This window comes from Salmo salar, chromosome ssa13, assembly GCF_905237065.1.
Source record: "Salmo salar chromosome ssa13, Ssal_v3.1, whole genome shotgun sequence".
Lineage (NCBI taxonomy): Eukaryota > Metazoa > Chordata > Actinopteri > Salmoniformes > Salmonidae > Salmo > Salmo salar.
In genome coordinates, this window is record NC_059454.1 from 103,645,526 (window position 1) to 103,665,425 (window position 19,900).

General features: G+C 51.4%; 1 protein-coding gene across 2 annotated transcripts in view; it reads left to right on the forward strand.

The window, feature by feature from the left end:
- dym (dymeclin) overlaps positions 1-19,900 on the forward strand; it is a 211,929-nt gene that overhangs the window by 187,977 nt on the left and 4,052 nt on the right. For both annotated transcript variants that reach the window (XM_045692575.1, XM_045692576.1), the window contains exon 16: positions 8,440-8,553. In XM_045692575.1, the coding sequence (XP_045548531.1) occupies positions 8,440-8,553 (114 nt within the window). The remainder of the gene's footprint in view (positions 1-8,439; positions 8,554-19,900) is intronic.

Sequence of the window (19,900 nt, forward strand, 5' to 3'; positions counted from 1 at the left end):
CTGTTACAGATGTCTCTCTGGGACTCTGGCAGCCTGTTACAGATGTCTCTCTGGGACTCTGGCAGCCTATTACAGATGTCTCTCTGGGACTCTGGCAGCCTGTTACAGATGTCTCTCTGGGACTCTGGCAGCCTATTAGAGATGTCTCTCTGGGACTCTGGCAGCCTGTTACAGATGTCTCTCTGGGACTCTGGCAGCCTGTTACAGATGTCTCTCTGGGACTCTGGCAGCCTGTTACAGATGTCTCTCTGGGACTCTGGCAGCCTATTACAGATGTCTCTCTGGGACTCTGGCAGCCTGTTACAGATGTCTCTCTGGGACTCTGGCAGCCTGTTACAGATGTCTCTCTGGGACTCTGGCAGCCTGTTACAGATGTCTCTCTGGGACTCTGGCAGCCTGTTACAGATGTCTCTCTGGGACTCTGGCAGCCTATTACAGATGTCTCTCTGGGACTCTGGCAGCCTGTTACAGATGTCTCTCTGGGACTCTGGCAGCCTGTTACAGATGTCTCTCTGGGACTCTGGCAGCCTGTTACAGATGTCTCTCTGGGACTCTGGCAGCCTGTTACAGATGTCTCTCTGGGACTCTGGCAGCCTGTTACAGATGTCTCTCTGGGACTCTGGCAGCCTATTACAGATGTCTCTCTGGGACTCTGGCAGCCTGTTACAGATGTCTCTCTGGGACTCTGGCAGCCTGTTACAGATGTCTCTCTGGGACTCTGGCAGCCTGTTACAGATGTCTCTCTGGGACTCTGGCAGCCTGTTACAGATGTCTCTCTGGGACTCTGGCAGCCTGTTACAGATGTCTCTCTGGGACTCTGGCAGCCTGTTACAGATGTCTCTCTGGGACTCTGGCAGCCTGTTAGAGATGTCTCTCTGGGACTCTGGCAGCCTGTTACAGATGTCTCTCTGGGACTCTGGCAGCCTGTTACAGATGTCTCTCTGGGACTCTGGCAGCCTGTTACAGATGTCTCTCTGGGACTCTGGCAGCCTGTTACAGATGTCTCTCTGGGACTCTGGCAGCCTATTAGAGATGTCTCTCTGGGACTCTGGCAGCCTGTTACAGATGTCTCTCTGGGACTCTGGCAGCCTGTTACAGATGTCTCTCTGGGACTCTGGCAGCCTATTACAGATGTCTCTCTGGGACTCTGGCAGCCTGTTACAGATGTCTCTCTGGGACTCTGGCAGCCTATTACAGATGTCTCTCTGGGACTCTGGCAGCCTGTTACAGATGTCTCTCTGGGACTCTGGCAGCCTGTTGCAGATGTCTCTCTGGGACTCTGGCAGCCTGTTACAGATGTCTCTCTGGGACTCTGGCAGCCTATTAGAGATGTCTCTCTGGGACTCTGGCAGCCTGTTGCAGATGTCTCTCTGGGACTCTGGCAGCCTGTTACAGATGTCTCTCTGGGACTCTGGCAGCCTGTTACAGATGTCTCTCTGGGACTCTGGCAGCCTATTAGAGATGTCTCTCTGGGACTCTGGCAGCCTGTTACAGATGTCTCTCTGGGACTCTGGCAGCCTGTTACAGATGTCTCTCTGGGACTCTGGCAGCCTGTTACAGATGTCTCTCTGGGACTCTGGCAGCCTGTTACAGATGTCTCTCTGGGACTCTGGCAGCCTATTAGAGATGTCTCTCTGGGACTCTGGCAGCCTGTTACAGATGTCTCTCTGGGACTCTGGCAGCCTATCAGAGATGTCTCTCTGGGACTCTGGCAGCCTGTTACAGATGTCTCTCTGGGACTCTGGCAGCCTGTTACAGATGTCTCTCTGGGACTCTGGCAGCCTGTTACAGATGTCTCTCTGGGACTCTGGCAGCCTATTAGAGATGTCTCTCTGGGACTCTGGCAGCCTGTTACAGATGTCTCTCTGGGACTCTGGCAGCCTGTTACAGATGTCTCTCTGGGACTCTGGCAGCCTATTAGAGATGTCTCTCTGGGACTCTGGCAGCCTATTACAGATGTCTCTCTGGGACTCTGGCAGCCTGTTACAGATGTCTCTCTGGGACTCTGGCAGCCTGTTACAGATGTCTCTCTGGGACTCTGGCAGCCTATTACAGATGTCTCTCTGGGACTCTGGCAGCCTGTTGCAGATGTCTCTCTGGGACTCTGGCAGCCTGTTACAGATGTCTCTCTGGGACTCTGGCAGCCTGTTACAGATGTCTCTCTGGGACTCTGGCAGCCTGTTACAGATGTCTCTCTGGGACTCTGGCAGCCTGTTAGAGATGTCTCTCTGGGACTCTGGCAGCCTGTTACAGATGTCTCTCTGGGACTCTGGCAGCCTGTTACAGATGTCTCTCTGGGACTCTGGCAGCCTGTTACAGATGTCTCTCTGGGACTCTGGCAGCCTGTTACAGATGTCTCTCTGGGACTCTGGCAGCCTATTAGAGATGTCTCTCTGGGACTCTGGCAGCCTGTTACAGATGTCTCTCTGGGACTCTGGCAGCCTGTTGCAGATGTCTCTCTGGGACTCTGGCAGCCTGTTACAGATGTCTCTCTGGGACTCTGGCAGCCTGTTAGAGATGTCTCTCTGGGACTCTGGCAGCCTGTTGCAGATGTCTCTCTGGGACTCTGGCAGCCTGTTACAGATGTCTCTCTGGGACTCTGGCAGCCTGTTACAGATGTCTCTCTGGGACTCTGGCAGCCTGTTAGAGATGTCTCTCTGGGACTCTGGCAGCCTGTTACAGATGTCTCTCTGGGACTCTGGCAGCCTGTTACAGATGTCTCTCTGGGACTCTGGCAGCCTGTTACAGATGTCTCTCTGGGACTCTGGCAGCCTGTTACAGATGTCTCTCTGGGACTCTGGCAGCCTGTTACAGATGTCTCTCTGGGACTCTGGCAGCCTGTTACAGATGTCTCTCTGGGACTCTGGCAGCCTGTTGCAGATGTCTCTCTGGGACTCTGGCAGCCTGTTACAGATGTCTCTCTGGGACTCTGGCAGCCTATTAGAGATGTCTCTCTGGGACTCTGGCAGCCTGTTGCAGATGTCTCTCTGGGACTCTGGCAGCCTGTTACAGATGTCTCTCTGGGACTCTGGCAGCCTGTTGCAGATGTCTCTCTGGGACTCTGGCAGCCTGTTGCAGATGTCTCTCTGGGACTCTGGCAGCCTGTTACAGATGTCTCTCTGGGACTCTGGCAGCCTGTTGCAGATGTCTCTCTGGGACTCTGGCAGCCTGTTACAGATGTCTCTCTGGGACTCTGGCAGCCTGTTACAGATGTCTCTCTGGGACTCTGGCAGCCTGTTACAGATGTCTCTCTGGGACTCTGGCAGCCTGTTACAGATGTCTCTCTGGGACTCTGGCAGCCTGTTACAGATGTCTCTCTGGGACTCTGGCAGCCTGTTACAGATGTCTCTCTGGGACTCTGGCAGCCTGTTACAGATGTCTCTCTGGGACTCTGGCAGCCTGTTACAGATGTCTCTCTGGGACTCTGGCAGCCTGTTACAGATGTCTCTCTGGGACTCTGGCAGCCTGTTACAGATGTCTCTCTGGGACTCTGGCAGCCTGTTGCAGATGTCTCTCTGGGACTCTGGCAGCCTGTTACAGATGTCTCTCTGGGACTCTGGCAGCCTGTTACAGATGTCTCTCTGGGACTCTGGCAGCCTGTTACAGATGTCTCTCTGGGACTCTGGCAGCCTGTTACAGATGTCTCTCTGGGACTCTGGCAGCCTGTTACAGATGTCTCTCTGGGACTCTGGCAGCCTGTTACAGATGTCTCTCTGGGACTCTGGCAGCCTGTTACAGATGTCTCTCTGGGACTCTGGCAGCCTGTTACAGATGTCTCTCTGGGACTCTGGCAGCCTGTTAGAGATGTCTCTCTGGGACTCTGGCAGCCTGTTACAGATGTCTCTCTGGGACTCTGGCAGCCTGTTACAGATGTCTCTCTGGGACTCTGGCAGCCTGTTACAGATGTCTCTCTGGGACTCTGGCAGCCTGTTACAGATGTCTCTCTGGGACTCTGGCAGCCTGTTACAGATGTCTCTCTGGGACTCTGGCAGCCTGTTACAGATGTCTCTCTGGGTCTCTGGCAGCCTGTTAGCGATGGGTCTCTGGCAGCTTGTTAGAGATGTCTCTCTGGGACTCTGGCAGCCTGTTAGCGATGGGTCTCTGGCAGCCTGTTAGCGATGGGTCTCTGGCAGCCTGTTAGCGATGGGTCTCTGGCAGCCTGTTAGAGATGTCTCTCTGGGACTCTGGCAGCCTGTTAGCGATGGGTCTCTGGCAGCCTGTTAGCGATGGGTCTCTGGCAGCCTGTTAGCGATGGGTCTCTGGCAGCCTGTTAGAGATGTCTCTCTGGGACTCTGGCAGCCTGTTAGCGATGGGTCTCTGGCAGCCTGTTAGCGATGGGTCTCTGGCAGCCTGTTAGCGATGGGTCTCTGGCAGCCTGTTAGCGATGGGTCTCTGGGACTCTGGCAGCCTGTTAGCGATGGGTCTCTGGCAGCCTGTTAGCGATGGGTCTCTGGCAGCCTGTTAGCGATGGGTCTCTGGCAGCCTGTTAGCGATGGGTCTCTGGCCTGCAGCCTGTTAGCGATGGGTCTCTGGCAGCCTGTTAGCGATGGGTCTCTGGGACTCTGGCAGCCTGTTAGCGATGGGTCTCTGGCAGCCTGTTAGCGATGGGTCTCTGGGACTCTGGCAGCCTGTTAGCGATGGGTCTCTGGCAGCCTGTTAGCGATGGGTCTCTGGGACTCTGGCAGCCTGTTAGCGATGGGTCTCTGGCAGCCTGTTAGCGATGGGTCTCTGGGACTCTGGCAGCCTGTTAGCGATGGGTCTCTGGCAGCCTGTTAGCGATGGGTCTCTGGGACTCTGGCAGCCTGTTAGCGATGGGTCTCTGGCAGCCTGTTAGCGATGGGTCTCTGGGACTCTGGCAGCCTGTTAGCGATGGGTCTCTGGCAGCCTGTTAGCGATGGGACTCTGGCAGCCTGTTAGCGATGGGTCTCTGGCAGCCTGTTAGCGATGGGTCTCTGGGTCTCTGGCAGCCTGTTAGCGATGGGTCTCTGGCAGCCTGTTAGCGATGGGTCTCTGGCACTCTGGCAGCCTGTTAGCGATGGGTCTCTGGCAGCCTGTTAGCGATGGGACTCTGGCAGCCTGTTAGCGATGGGTCTCTGGCAGCCTGTTAGCGATGGGACTCTGGCAGCCTGTTAGCGATGGGTCTCTGGCAGCCTGTTAGCGATGGGTCTCTGGTCTCTGGCAGCCTGTTAGCGATGGGGCTCTGGCAGCCTGTTAGCGATGGGTCTCTGGCAGCCTGTTAGCGATGGGTCTCTGGCAGCCTGTTAGAGATGGGTCTCTGGCAGCCTGTTAGAGATGGGTCTCTGGCAGCCTGTTAGAGATGGGTCTCTGGCAGCCTGTTAGAGATGGGTCTCTGGCAGCCTGTTAGCGATGGGTCTCTGGGACTCTGGCAGCCTGTTAGCGATGGGTCTCTGGCAGCCTGTTAGCGATGGGACTCTGGCAGCCTGTTAGCGATGGGTCTCTGGCAGCCTGTTAGCGATGGGTCTCTGGGTCTCTGGCAGCCTGTTAGCGATGGGTCTCTGGCAGCCTGTTAGCGATGGGTCTCTGGCAGCCTGTTAGCGATGGGTCTCTGGCAGCCTGTTAGAGTTGGGTCTCTGGCAGCCTGTTAGAGATGGGTCTCTGGCAGCCTGTTAGCGATGGGTCTCTGGCAGCCTGTTAGAGATGGGTCTCTGGCAGCCTGTTAGAGATGGGTCTCTGGCAGCCTGTTAGCGATGGGTCTCTGGCAGCCTGTTAGCGATGGGTCTCTGGCAGCCTGTTAGCGATGGGTCTCTGGCAGCCTGTTAGAGATGGGTCTCTGGCAGCCTGTTAGCGATGGGTCTCTGGCAGCCTGTTAGCGATGGGTCTCTGGCAGCCTGTTAGAGATGGGTCTCTGGCAGCCTGTTAGAGATGGGTCTCTGGCAGCCTGTTAGCGATGGGTCTCTGGCAGCCTGTTAGAGATGGGTCTCTGGCAGCCTGTTAGCGATGGGTCTCTGGCAGCCTGTTAGCGATGGGTCTCTGGCAGCCTGTTAGCGATGGGTCTCTGGCAGCCTGTTAGCGATGGGTCTCTGGCAGCCTGTTAGAGATGGGTCTCTGGCAGCCTGTTAGCGATGGGTCTCTGGCAGCCTGTTAGCGATGGGTCTCTGGCAGCCTGTTAGCGATGGGTCTCTGGCAGCCTGTTAGCGATGGGTCTCTGGCAGCCTGTTAGCGATGGGTCTCTGGCAGCCTGTTAGCGATGGGTCTCTGGGTCTCTGGCAGCCTGTTAGCGATGGGTCTCTGGCAGCCTGTTAGCGATGGGTCTCTGGCAGCCTGTTAGCGATGGGTCTCTGGCAGCCTGTTAGAGATGGGTCTCTGGCAGCCTGTTAGAGATGGGTCTCTGGCAGCCTGTTAGCGATGGGTCTCTGGCAGCCTGTTAGAGATGGGTCTCTGGCAGCCTGTTAGAGATGGGTCTCTGGCAGCCTGTTAGCGATGGGTCTCTGGCAGCCTGTTAGCGATGGGTCTCTGGCAGCCTGTTAGCGATGGGTCTCTGGCAGCCTGTTAGAGATGGGTCTCTGGCAGCCTGTTAGAGATGGGTCTCTGGCAGCCTGTTAGCGATGGGTCTCTGGCAGCCTGTTAGAGATGGGTCTCTGGCAGCCTGTTAGAGATGGGTCTCTGGCAGCCTGTTAGCGATGGGTCTCTGGCAGCCTGTTAGAGATGGGTCTCTGGCAGCCTGTTAGAGATGGGTCTCTGGCAGCCTGTTAGCGATGGGTCTCTGGCAGCCTGTTAGCGATGGGTCTCTGGCAGCCTGTTAGCGATGGGTCTCTGGCAGCCTGTTAGCGATGGGTCTCTGGCAGCCTGTTAGCGATGGGTCTCTGGCAGCCTGTTAGCGATGGGTCTCTGGCAGCCTGTTAGCGATGGGTCTCTGGCAGCCTGTTAGCGATGGGTCTCTGGCAGCCTGTTAGCGATGGGTCTCTGGCAGCCTGTTAGCGATGGGTCTCTGGCAGCCTGTTAGCGATGGGTCTCTGGCAGCCTGTTAGCGATGGGTCTCTGGGTCTCTGGCAGCCTGTTAGAGATGGGTCTCTGGCAGCCTGTTAGCGATGGGTCTCTGGCAGCCTGTTAGCGATGGGTCTCTGGGACTCTGGCAGCCTGTTAGCGATGGGTCTCTGGCAGCCTGTTAGAGATGGGTCTCTGGCAGCCTGTTAGCGATGGGTCTCTGGCAGCCTGTTAGAGATGGGTCTCTGGCAGCCTGTTAGCGATGGGTCTCTGGCAGCCTGTTAGCGATGGGTCTCTGGCAGCCTGTTAGAGATGGGTCTCTGGCAGCCTGTTAGCGATGGGTCTCTGGGCAGCCTGTTAGAGATGGGTCTCTGGGAGGAGTAATTAGGGTTAGGTGCCTTGCTCAAGGGCACATGGACAGATTTTTCACCTCGTCGGCTCCAGGAATCTAACTAGCGACTTTTTGTTATTGGCCCAGTACTCTAACTGCTAGGCAATCTGCAGTCCTCATCTTGTACTCCATGTTGCTATGATACATTTGTGTTGCTATGATACGTTTATCAGCTGTTAAATGTGAGAAACACATAAGACAGAGATGGTCTGTCCGTAAAATGTTAGTATCAGTCAATCCTTGCTTTCTCTGCCCAACTTTCCTTAGTTGTTATTAAACAAGGACAGAGGATGTGATAATCATTTGAAAAGATGCTCTGCATCAGTGGATACCCAAACAAAACAGTTAGTCTATGTACATAGAACATACAAGATCTGCACTCAAAATCCCCCCAAAATGTGATTATTGCAGACGGACCTGAATTTTGAAAAATAAAATGTAAGATTTTGTTAGTTTTACACTTAAGACATGACTCTACCGTTGTGCTGTAGAATTTGTGACTTTAGTACATTTTCTTTAACTGTAATTTTGTTAGTTATGTTCCAACACTCCATCTTGTGCCAATATCAGTTATTTTTAAGTCTTGGTTGCGATATTGTTTTCTACTGGACCTAGTGTAAATAGACAATCTGTGCCAACAGCTTTTGTGCTGCTTACACAGCTAGTTACTACAGCTACTGAAGTTACACTATCTGCAAGTTGCTCCCAATGTCATCATGTTAGGGACATCTGTTGCAGTGGTAGACTCGTGTGACGACTCAAAGCAGAGGGTTAAATGAATTATGAAGCTGAGAGGAGACGATAGTTAAATCACTTTAACCATACATGTACAGAAACGAGACTCATTGAAGCGTAAATTCTCTTGACAGTCAATGGTGTCAAATCACTTCCTCAGTTTCATGAGAAACTAGTCTTAAATGATTGACACCTTCATTTCAAGTTGTCATAGTAACCTATATGAAAGTAAAGGCATTTCACAGAAAAGATATGTATTTTGACCTTTACCTGACAGGTCCCTCAAGCAAACACACCACATACATATATATACACACACACACACACCCCTGTCTGACTTGTTGTTCTCTTGTCGCTGTGCCCCCCAGGTGATAGGTTTCTTCAGCCAGCGTCTGGAAGCAGCCGGGTCTGATCTGTCAGTAGAAAGGGTTCAGGAAGTTATCATGAAGGGAGCACAGGCCCTTCCCAACGACCGCCTCAAGGTAATACACATACATACACCCTGCGCAAAGACACACACAGACAGCAATTAACAATCTCCAGGGGCTGGGGTTGGGAGGTGGGGGATGGGAGCTAGAGGTGGGAGCTGGGGATGGGAGCTGGGGTTGGGAGGTGGGGGATGGGAGCTAGAGGTGGGAGCTGGGGATGGGAGCTGGGGATGGGGGCTGGGGATGGGAGGTGGGGGATGGGAGCTAGAGGTGGGAGCTGGGGATGGGAGCTGGGGTTGGGAGGTAGGGGATGGGAGCTAGAGGTGGGAGCTGGGGATGGGAGCTGGGGATGGGGGCTGAGGATGGGAGGTGGGGAATGGGAGCTAGAGGTGGGAGCTGGGGATGGGAGCTGGGGATGGGAGCTGGGGATGGGAGGTGGGGGATGGGAGCTAGAGGTGGGAGCTGGGGATGGGAGGTGGGGATGGGAGCTAGAGGTGGGAGCTGGGGATGGGAGCTGGGGATGGGGGTGAGCTGGGGATGGGAGCTGGGGATGGGGGCTGGGGATGGGAGCTGGGGATGGGGGCTGGGGATGGGAGCTGGGGATGGGAGCTAGAGGTGGGGGATGGGAGCTGGGGATGGGGGCTGGGGATGGGAGGTGGGGGCTGGGGATGGGAGCTAGAGGTGGGAGCTGGGGATGGGAGGTGGGGGATGGGGATGGGAGCTGGAGGTGGGGGATGGGAGCTGGGGATGGGAGCTAGAGGTGGGGGCTGGGGATGGGAGGTGGGGGCTGGGGATGGGGGCTGGGGATGGGAGCTGGGGGCTGGGGATGGGAGCTGGAGGTGGGGGCTGAAGATGGTGGCTGGGGATGGGAGCTGGAGGTGGAAGCTGGGGATGGGAGGTGGGGCTGGGCTGAAACTGGGTATATGGGGAGTTGGAGTTGAGGATGATTTAAGATGAAGTCCAGCTCCAATCTTCATCAGCATTAATGTCATGCTCCACCGCCATCCTTCCTGCCTGGTGAATATGCTGCTGCAGATAATGACATTTCAAGGAGACGTGACAGCTCCGTCAGTTTGTCTTCATTTTACATCCCAAATGGCACCCTGTTCCATATATGGTGCGCTACTTTTGAACAGGGCCCATCATCGTGCACTATATAGGGAATAGGGTGCCACAGGGCCCTGGTCTAAAGTAGTGCACTATATAGGGAATAGGGTGCCACAGGGCACTGGTCTAAAGTAGTGCACTATATAGGGAATAGGGTGCCATTTGAGACGCTGCATCCGGGAGAGGAATCAATTTGCCAGCAAGCACTTCGTTACCTTGCACTCCGTGCTGGGACGCCGCCTACCCACAATTCCCCAACCCCACATGAATCAAGGAGGAAATATGTATCTGGGGACGTCGCTATGCGTTGCCATGTAGTCCATCTTCAGCGGCGCCCAACCAGGCGATTTGAATGTTTCATCATGTGTTCTATGTGTTCCATGTTCTGCTGTGGGGCATTGGAACTGGAAGGCATGTGTTCTATGTGTTCCATGTTCTGCTGTGGGCATTGGAACTGGAAGGCATGTGTTCTATGTGTTCCATGTTCTGCTGTGGGGCATTGGAACTGGAAGGCATGTGTTCTATGTGTTCCATGTTCTGCTGTGGGGCATTGGAACTGGAAGGCATGTGTTCTATGTGTTCCATGTTCTGCTGTGGGACATTGGAACTGGAAGGCATGTGTTCTATGTGTTCCATGTTCTGCTGTGGGGCATTGGAACTGGAAGGCATGTGTTCTATGTGTTCCATGTTCTGCTGTGGGGCATTGGAACTGGAAGGCATGTGTTCTATGTGTTCCATGTTCTGCTGTGGGGCATTGGAACTGGAAGGCATGTGTTCTATGTGTTCCATGTTCTGCTGTGGGGCATTGGAACTGGAAGGCATGTGTTCTATGTGTTCCATGTTCTGCTGTGGGCATTGGAACTGGAAGGCATGTGTTCTATGTGTTCCATGTTCTGCTGTGGGGCATTGGAACTGGAAGGCATGTGTTCTATGTGTTCCATGTTCTGCTGTGGGGCATTGGAACTGGAAGGCATGTGTTCTATGTGTTCCATGTTTTGCTGTGGGGCATTGGAACTGGAAGGCATGTGTTCTATGTGTTCCATGTTCTGCTGTGGGGCATTGGAACTGGAAGGCATGTGTTCTATGTGTTCCATGTTCTGCTGTGGGGCATTGGAACTGGAAGGCATGTGTTCTATGTGTTCCATGTTCTGCTGTGGGGCATTGGAACTGGAAGGCATGTGTTCTATGTGTTCCATGTTCTGCTGTGGGGCATTGGAACTGGAAGGCATGTGTTCTATGTGTTCCATGTTCTGCTGTGGGGCATTGGAACTGGAAGGCATGTGTTCTATGTGTTCCATGTTCTGCTGTGGGCATTGGAACTGGAAGGCATGTGTTCTATGTGTTCCATGTTCTGCTGTGGGGCATTGGAACTGGAAGGCATGTGTTCTATGTGTTCCATGTTCTGCTGTGGGGCATTGGAACTGGAAGGCATGTGTTCTATGTGTTCCATGTTCTGCTGTGGGGCATTGGAACTGGAAGGCATGTGTCTCTACTACTACTGTTACCAGCTAGCTAATAAGTACCCTATTCCCTGTATAGTGTACTATTTTTGACAGAACCCTGTTAAAAAGTAGTGCACTATAAAGGAAATATGGTGTCATTTGGGACGTAAGGATGTGGGGCGTCTCTCCAGCCGTATCCTCCTGCTACACATCTCAGCACTGTGGCTTTTCTGATAATGGACTGAATAATTCCCTCCCTCTGTATGACTAAACTCTGGGGCTGTTCCTTCATCTTGGCATGTATCTGTCAGAACCGGGGTTCAAAAACCATTTGTTTTCTTTCAAGCTCTCATCTAGCGATCACAGGCACACAGTTCTGACTGACAGTTCACTGTAGCTTTGTGTCTCTTCAGTTGTGATCTCCTGCTGGCCTTGACTGATGCATCCTGCCACAATATGATCGCTGCAGCAGTGTGAGAATCTAGGTCGCTCATTCTATCGCTCAACTCTGCCTCAGTCTCTTCTGCCTGAGAGATAATCATCACTTCGCTGTCTGCGTGCCTGCCTGCATGCCTAGAGAATAGGGGGCCGTTTGGGACACAGCCTTAGCTTCCTAATGAAAATCCATAGGCTAAGATGAATGCTGTGTGGAATCATCAATACATCTATAATTGTCCTCTCAAAGCACTTAAACAGACAAGTGCCTAGCCGTTTGTTCAAGTGAGATGACATGGTAGAGTACTAAAATGGACAAGAGTTGGAGAGACATTAACCATGTTTCCACTGGCTGTCTATCTGACCATCTGTCAGTGGAGTTAGGCTTGAGCTGAATGTACAGTATGACTAGTCACAGAGTAACGGCTTCTAATGCACACAGATGAACTGGACGAGGACATAGAACTAGGAACTAACAGGTTTGCCCTCACTGATCTAAGTTGTGTTGGATAAAAAACATCTGCTAAATGCCATATATTCTTCTATTGGAAGAGCCTTGAAGAGCTGAATGAACTAGACATAGACAAAGAAGAGCATGATGGATGTATAGAAACATTGACTCACAATGAGCCAGCCAGACATGCGTTTGTCCCTGGCCGTCTGTCTATATTTGTGTGAAATGGGTAACAGAAGGTGAGAATGCCCCAGGGACAGATGATGTTCTCCCTCATAAGGGTGCATGCTCAAGTCCCCTCCTGTGTACTCCCTGTTCACCCGTGACTGAGTGGCTACGCACGCCTCCAACTCAATCATCAAGTTTGCAAACAACACAACAGTCATAGGCCTGATTACCAACAATGACGAGACAGCCTACAGAGAGGAGGTGAGGGCCCTGGCAGAGTGGTGCCTAGGAAAATAACCTCTCACTCAATGTCAACAAAACAAAGGAGCTGATCGTGGACTTCAGGAAACAGCAGAGGGAACACGCCCCTATCCACATCGACGGGACCGCAGTGGAGAAGTTGGGAAGTTCCTCGGCGTAAACATCACTGACGATCTGAAATGGTCCACCCACACAGACGGTGTGGTGAAGAAGGCGCAACAGCGCTGAAGAAATTTGTCTTGGCCCCTAAAACCCTCACAAACTTCTACAGATGCACAATTGAGAGCATCCTGTCGGGCTGTATCACCGCCTGGTACGACAACTGCACCGCCCGCAACCTCAAGTCTCTCCAGAGGGTGGTGCGATCTGCCCAGCGCATCACCGGGGGCAAACTACCTGCTCTCCAGGACACCTACAGGACCCGATGTCACAGGAAGGCCAAAAGGATCATCAAGGACATCAACCACCTGAGCCACTGCCTGTTCACCGACAATAACATCTGCTAAATATGTGTACTTGACCAGCACAATTTGATTTGACACCACAGTTTTCCGGCAGCATCAGACTGGCCCTATTATGTCTCTCAGTCCCCAGTCACCAGCCCCCAGTCACCAGTCCCCATCCAGAGATAGGGCCAACCTCTCTTTCCCTCTCTCTTTGTCTGTCTGTGTCTCTCTATTCAATTCAATTCAATGGGCTTTATTGGCATGGGAAACATATGTTAACATAGCCAAAGTAAGTGAAGTAGATAATAAACAAAAGTAAAATAAACAAAAATGAACAGTAAACATTACACTCACAGAAGTTCCAAAAGAATAAAGACATTTCAAATGTCATATTATGTATATATACAGCATTGTAACGATGTGCAAATGGTTAAAGTACAAAAGGGAAAATAAATAAACATAAATATAGGTTGTATTTACAATGGTGTTTGTTCTTCACTGGTTGACCTTTTCTTGTGGCAACAGGTTACAAATCTTGCTTCTGTGATGGCACACTGTGGTATTTCACCCAGTAGATATGGGAGTTTATCAAAATTGGGTTTGTTTTCTAATTCTTTGTGGGTCTGTGTAATCTGAGGTAAATATGTGTCTCTAATATGGTCATACATTTGGCAGGAGGTTAGGAAGTGCAGCTGTTTCCACTTCATTTTGTGGTCAGTGTGCACATAGACTGTCTTCTCTTGAGAGCCAAGTCTGCCTATGGCAGCCTTTCTCAATAGCAAGGCTACGCTCACTGAGTCTGTACATAGTCAAAGCTTTCCTTAAGCTTGGGTCAGTCGCAGTGGTCAGGTATTCTGCCGCTGTGTACTCTCTGTTTAGGGCCAAATAGCATTCTAGTTTGCTCAGTTTTTTTGTAAATTCTTTATCTTTTCCTCTGTCTGTGCCTGCTGGTCAGCCTCTCTCTCTGCCTTTCTCTCTGTCTGTCTGTGTCTCTCTCTCCCTCCCTCTGTCTCTGCCTGCTGGTCAGCCTCTCTGTATGTCTGTCTGTCTGTCTCTCTCTGTCCCACTGTCTTCCAGTTTCTCTCCCTCTCTCCTTCATAGTCCACTGTGAGCCCAGCCACCTACTCCTACAGCTATCAGGCTCAACCACTTTCAATGACAGACAGCGTTTGTGTCCCAAATGGCACCTTATTCCCACGTAGTGGGAACCCTGTTCCCTAATTAGCTATTCCCTACGTAGTGCACTATCTACGGAACAGGGTGCAATTTGGGATGGAGACGGACAGTGTGGAATGTAGCGCTGCTTTGTTCTGTAGTGATACAATACAGACAGTCTGGCTCCTTTATGGAGGAGAGGACAGGCGGAGGATGGAGGAGAGGACAGGGGGAGGATGGAGGAGAGGACGGGGGGAGGATGGAGGAGAGGACGGGGGAGGATGGAGGAGAGGACGGGGGGAGGATGGAGGAGAGGACAGGGGGAGGATGGAGGAGAGGACAGGGGGAGGATGGAGGAGAGGACAGGGGGAGGATGGAGGAGAGGACAGGGGGAGGATGGAGGAGAGGACAGGGGGAGGATGGAGGAGAGGAGACTGGAAAGGAGGGGAGGATAGAAGTGGGGAGGAGGGGATGATGGAGGGGAGGATAGGTGAGGAGAGAGTGGGAAGTGAGGGGAGGAGAACTCTCCATACCTGGGGCTTCCAGAGGCCAGAAGACAGTAGTAAAAGAGCCCCTCGTCTGTTCTGAAGTACATGTGAAACACCTGAATATCTACTGAAATGTAGCGGAAATAGAGGAAATACTTCACAAAACATAATGTCCTTTTCCCCCTGATCTGCACCTAGCTGCATTCCAGCCTGTCTGCCTGGGCTCTGAAGCCTTCTCCTTCTAAGCCTTGTAACAGTGGGATCAGAGGGAACACACAGTCCTACAGTCTAGACAGAGACCTAGTCAGTCAGGCTGTCTGTGTTCTGGGGGCCGCTAGTCTGGTCCAAATGGCACCCTATTCCATATATAGTGCACTACTTTTGACCAGGGCCATTTGGGATGCAACCCTGTGCTGTGCTGTGCTGGGTGACTGGCATGAGCCTGGCCAAGTATGTTGTATTTAGGGGCTTCCGAGTGGCACAGCAGTCTAAGGCACTACATCTCAATGCTAGAGGCGTCACTACAGACCTTGGTTTGATCCTGGGCTGTATCACAACCGTCCATGATCTGGAGTTCCATAGGGTGGCGCACAGTTGGCCTAGCGTTGTCCGGGTTAGAGGAGGGTTTGGCCGGGGTAGGCCGTCATTGTAAATAAGAATTTGTTCTTAACTGACTTGTCTAGTGAAATAAATGAAAATAAATGTAGTCTGCTCTGCAAGCAGGGAGGGATGGAGAGAGAGATGTGGAGAGAGAGACACAGAGAGGGGGATGTGTTGGAGCCAGGCCAAACATGAGCCATTCCTGGGCCAGCCTGTGTACGTGTGTCTGCTTCCAAAGAAACACTGCAGGAGTGTTTACCTAACCGTGCTAGTCTGAAGCTAGTCCACTAGCTAATCTCTAGACCAAATCACAAGCTAAACAACACTGATAGCAAGCTACAAGGGACTGACTGACTGACTGACTGACTGACTGACTGACTGACTAACTAGCTGACTGACTGACTGACTGACTAACTAGCTGACTGACTGACTGACTAACTAGCTGACTGACCAACTGACTAACTAGCTGACTGCCTGCCTGACTACCTGACTGACTGACTGACTAGCTGACTGACTCGCTGACTGACTGACTAGCTGACTGACTGACTGACTCGCTGACTGACTGACTAGCTGACTGACTAGCTGACTGGCTGACTAACTAGCTGACTGACTGACTAACTAACTAACTAACTAACTAACTAACTAGCTGACTGACCAACTGACTGACTAACTAGCTGACTGACCAACTGACTAACTAGCTGACTGACTGACTGACTGACTGACCGACTGACTGACTGACTGACTGACTGACTGACTGACTGACTGACTGACTGACTGACTGACTGACTGACTGACTGACTGACTGACTGACTAACTAACTAGCTGACTGACCAACTGACTGACTAACTAGCTGACTGACCAACTGACTAACTAGCTGACTGACTGACTGACTGACTGACTAACTAGCTGACTGACTAGCTGACTGACTAGCTGACTGACTAGCTGACTGACTAGCTGACTGACTAACTAGCTGCCTGACTGACTCACTGACTAACTAGCTGCTGTTAATGTATTTGCTAGTGACCGTCGGCTGGCTAGACCACAGTAATACAGCACTGTCTGTTGATACAGTATCTGACTAACTAGCTGACTGCCTGACTGACTGACTAGCTGTCTGACTGACTAGCTGTCTGACTGACTAGCTGTCTGACTGACTGACTGACTAGCTGTCTGACTGACTGACTAGCTGTCTGACTGACTGACTGACTGACTGACTAGGTGTCTGACTGACTGACTGACTAGCTGTCTGACTGACTGACTGACTAGCTGTCTGACTGACTGACTAGCTGTCTGACTGACTGACTGACTAGCTGTCTGACTGACTGACTAGCTGGATGCCTGACTGACTAATTGACTAGCTGGCTGACTGTCTAACTAGCTGACTGCCTGACTGACTGACTGCCTGACTGACTAACTAGTTGACTGACTGCCTAACTAGCTGACTGACTAGCTGACTGACTGACTAACTAGCTGACTGACTAGCTGACTGACTAGCTGACTGACTAGCTGGCTGACTGACTAACTAGTTGACTGACTGACTCACTGACTAACTAGCTGCTGTTAATGTATTTGCTAGTGACCGTCGGCTGGCTAGACCACAGTAATACAGCACTGTCTGTTGATACAGTATCTGACTAACTAGCTGACTGACTGACTAGCTGTCTGACTGACTGACTGACTAGCTGTCTGACTGACTGACTAGCTGTCTGTCTGACTGACTGACTGACTAGCTGTCTGTCTGACTGACTGACTGACTAGCTGTCTGACTGACTGACTGACTAGCTGTCTGACTGAATGACTGACTAGCTGTCTGACTGAATGACTGACTAGCTGTCTGACTGACTGACTGACTAGCTGTCTGACTGACTGACTGACTAGCTGTCTGACTGACTGACTAACTAGCTGACTGACTGACTAGCTGAATGCCTGACTGACTAATTGACTAGCTGGCTGACTGTCTAACTAGCTGACTGACTGACTGCCTGACTTGCTGACTGCTTGACTGACTGACTGCCTGACTGACTAACTAGTTGACTGACTGCCTAACCAGCTGACTGACTGACTGACTAGCTGACTGATTGACTAACTAACTAGCTGACTGACTAGCTGACTGACTAACTAACTAGTTGACTGACTGCCTAACTAACTAGCTGACTGACTAACTGACTGACTAGCTGACTGACTGACTGACTAACTAGCTGACTGATTGACTGACTAACTAGCTGACTGACTGACTGACTAGCTGACTGACTGACTGACTAGCTGACTGACTGACTAGCTGACTGACTAGCTGACTGACTGACTGACTAACTAGCTGACTGACTGACTGACTGCCTGACTAACTGACTGACTAGCTGACTGACTGACTGACTGACTAACTAGCTGACTGATTGACTGACTAACTAGCTGACTGACTGACTGACTAGCTGACTGACTGACTGACTAACTAGCTGACTGACTGACTAGCTGTCTGACTGACTGACTGACTAGCTGTCTGACTGACTGACTGACTAGCTGTCTGACTGACTGACTGACTAGCTGTCTGACTGACTGACTGCCTGACTGACTGACTAGCTGTCTGACTGACTGACTAGCTGACTGACTGACTGACTGACTGATTGACTAGCTGTCTGACTGACTGACTGACTAGCTGTCTGACTGACTGACTAACTGACTAGCTGACTGACTGACTGACTAACTAGCTCACTGGCTGGCTGGCTGACTGACTGACTCACTAACTAGCTGACTGACTGACTGACTGACTAGCTGACTGACTTACTGACTGACTCACTAACTAGCTGATTGACTAACTAGCTGACTGACTGATTGACTAACTAACTGACTGACTAACTAGCTTGCTGACTGACTGACTAACTAACTAGCTGACTGACTGACTGACTGACTAACTAGTTGACTGACTGCCTAACTAGCTGACTGACTAGCTGACTGACTGACTGACTAGCTGACTGATTGACTAACTAACTAGCTGACTAACTAGCTGACTGACTAACTAGCTGACTGATTGACTAGCTGACTGATTGACTAGCTGACTGATTGACTAACTAACTAGCTCTCTGACTAGCTGACTGACTGACTGACTGACTGATTGACTGACTAACTAGCTGACTGATTGACTGACTAACTAGCTGACTGACTGACTCACTGACTAACTAGCTGCTGTTAATGTATTTGCTAGTGACCGTCGGCTGGCTAGACCACAGTAATACAGCACTGTCTGTTGATACAGTATCTGACTAACTAGCTCACTGACTGACTGACTAGCTGTCTGACTGACTGACTGACTAGCTGTCTGACTGACTGACTGACTAACTCGCTGCTGTTAATGTATTTGCTAGTGACCGTCGGCTGGCTAGACCACAGTAATACAGCACTGTCTGTTGATACAGTATCTGACTAACTAGCTGACTGCCTGCCTGACCAGCTGACTGACTGACTGACTGATTGACTAACTAACTGACTGACTAACTAGCTTGCTGACTGACTGATTGACTGACTGACTAACTAACTAGCTGACTACCTGACTGACTGACTCGCTGACTGACTCGCTGACTGACTCGCTGACTGACTCGCTGACTGACTCGCTGACTGACTCGCTGACTGACTGACTAGCTGATTGACTGACTAACTAGCTGACTGACTGACTCACTGACTAACTAGCTGCTGTTAATGTATTTGCTAGTGACCGTCGGCTGGCTAGACCACAGTAATACATCACTGTCTGTTGATACAGTATCTGACTAACTAGCTGCTGTTAATGTATTTGCTAGTGACCGTCGGCTGGCTAGACCACAGTAATACAGCACTGTCTGTTGATACAGTATCGTATGACCACACAAGCCAGGGTCCATAGATCATTATGCCAGGCTGCCTATGCTACCAATACTGCCCAGAGAGTGGACACAATGAAGGCTAATATGAATGGCCGGGAATGGGCCTGTCATGCCAAATAATGTCCCCACTTTTTGGCAGGGGGACATTATTTGGCATGACAGGCCCTTCCCTGACCACAGCATAATAAGGATTACTATGTGTGTCTCTCACCAGAGTGTGATTAGTGTGTGACCCAAACATCACCCTGTAACCTGGCTGGTGGGATATGATATCACTGTATTATTCATGCTTCCAGGCCTGGCTGCTGCTGGTCTGGGTAAGGTAGAGCCTGGGTAGGGTTTGGCTTCGACCTTTGGTTTGGGTTGGCTGGACTGTTGGTGGGAGAGAAGAGATGGGATACTCTCTGACTTGGCTGGGCAGGGCTGGGTCGTTGTTGGACAGAGAGGATACTCTCTGACTGGACTGTTGTTAGACAGAGAGGATACTCTCTGACTGGACTGTTGTTAGACAGAGAGGATACTCTCTGACTGGACTGTTGTTAGACAGAGAGGATACTCTCTGACTGGACTGTTGTTAGACAGAGAGGATACTCTCTGACTGGACTGTTGTTAGACAGAGAGGATACTCTCTGACTGGACTGTTGTTAGACAGAGAGGATACTCTCTGACTGGACTGTTGTTAGACAGAGAGGATACTCTCTGACTGGACTGTTGTTAGACAGAGAGGATACTCTCTGACTGGACTGTTGTTAGACAGAGAGGATACTCTCTGACTGGACTGTTGTTAGACAGAGAGGATACTCTCTGACTGGACTGTTGTTAGACAGAGAGGATACTCTCTGACTGGACTGTTGTTAGACAGAGAGGATACTCTCTGACTGGACTGTTGTTAGACAGAGAGGATACTCTCTGACTGGACTGTTGTTAGACAGAGAGGATACTCTCTGACTGGACTGTTGTTAGACAGAGAGGATACTCTCTGACTGGACTGTTG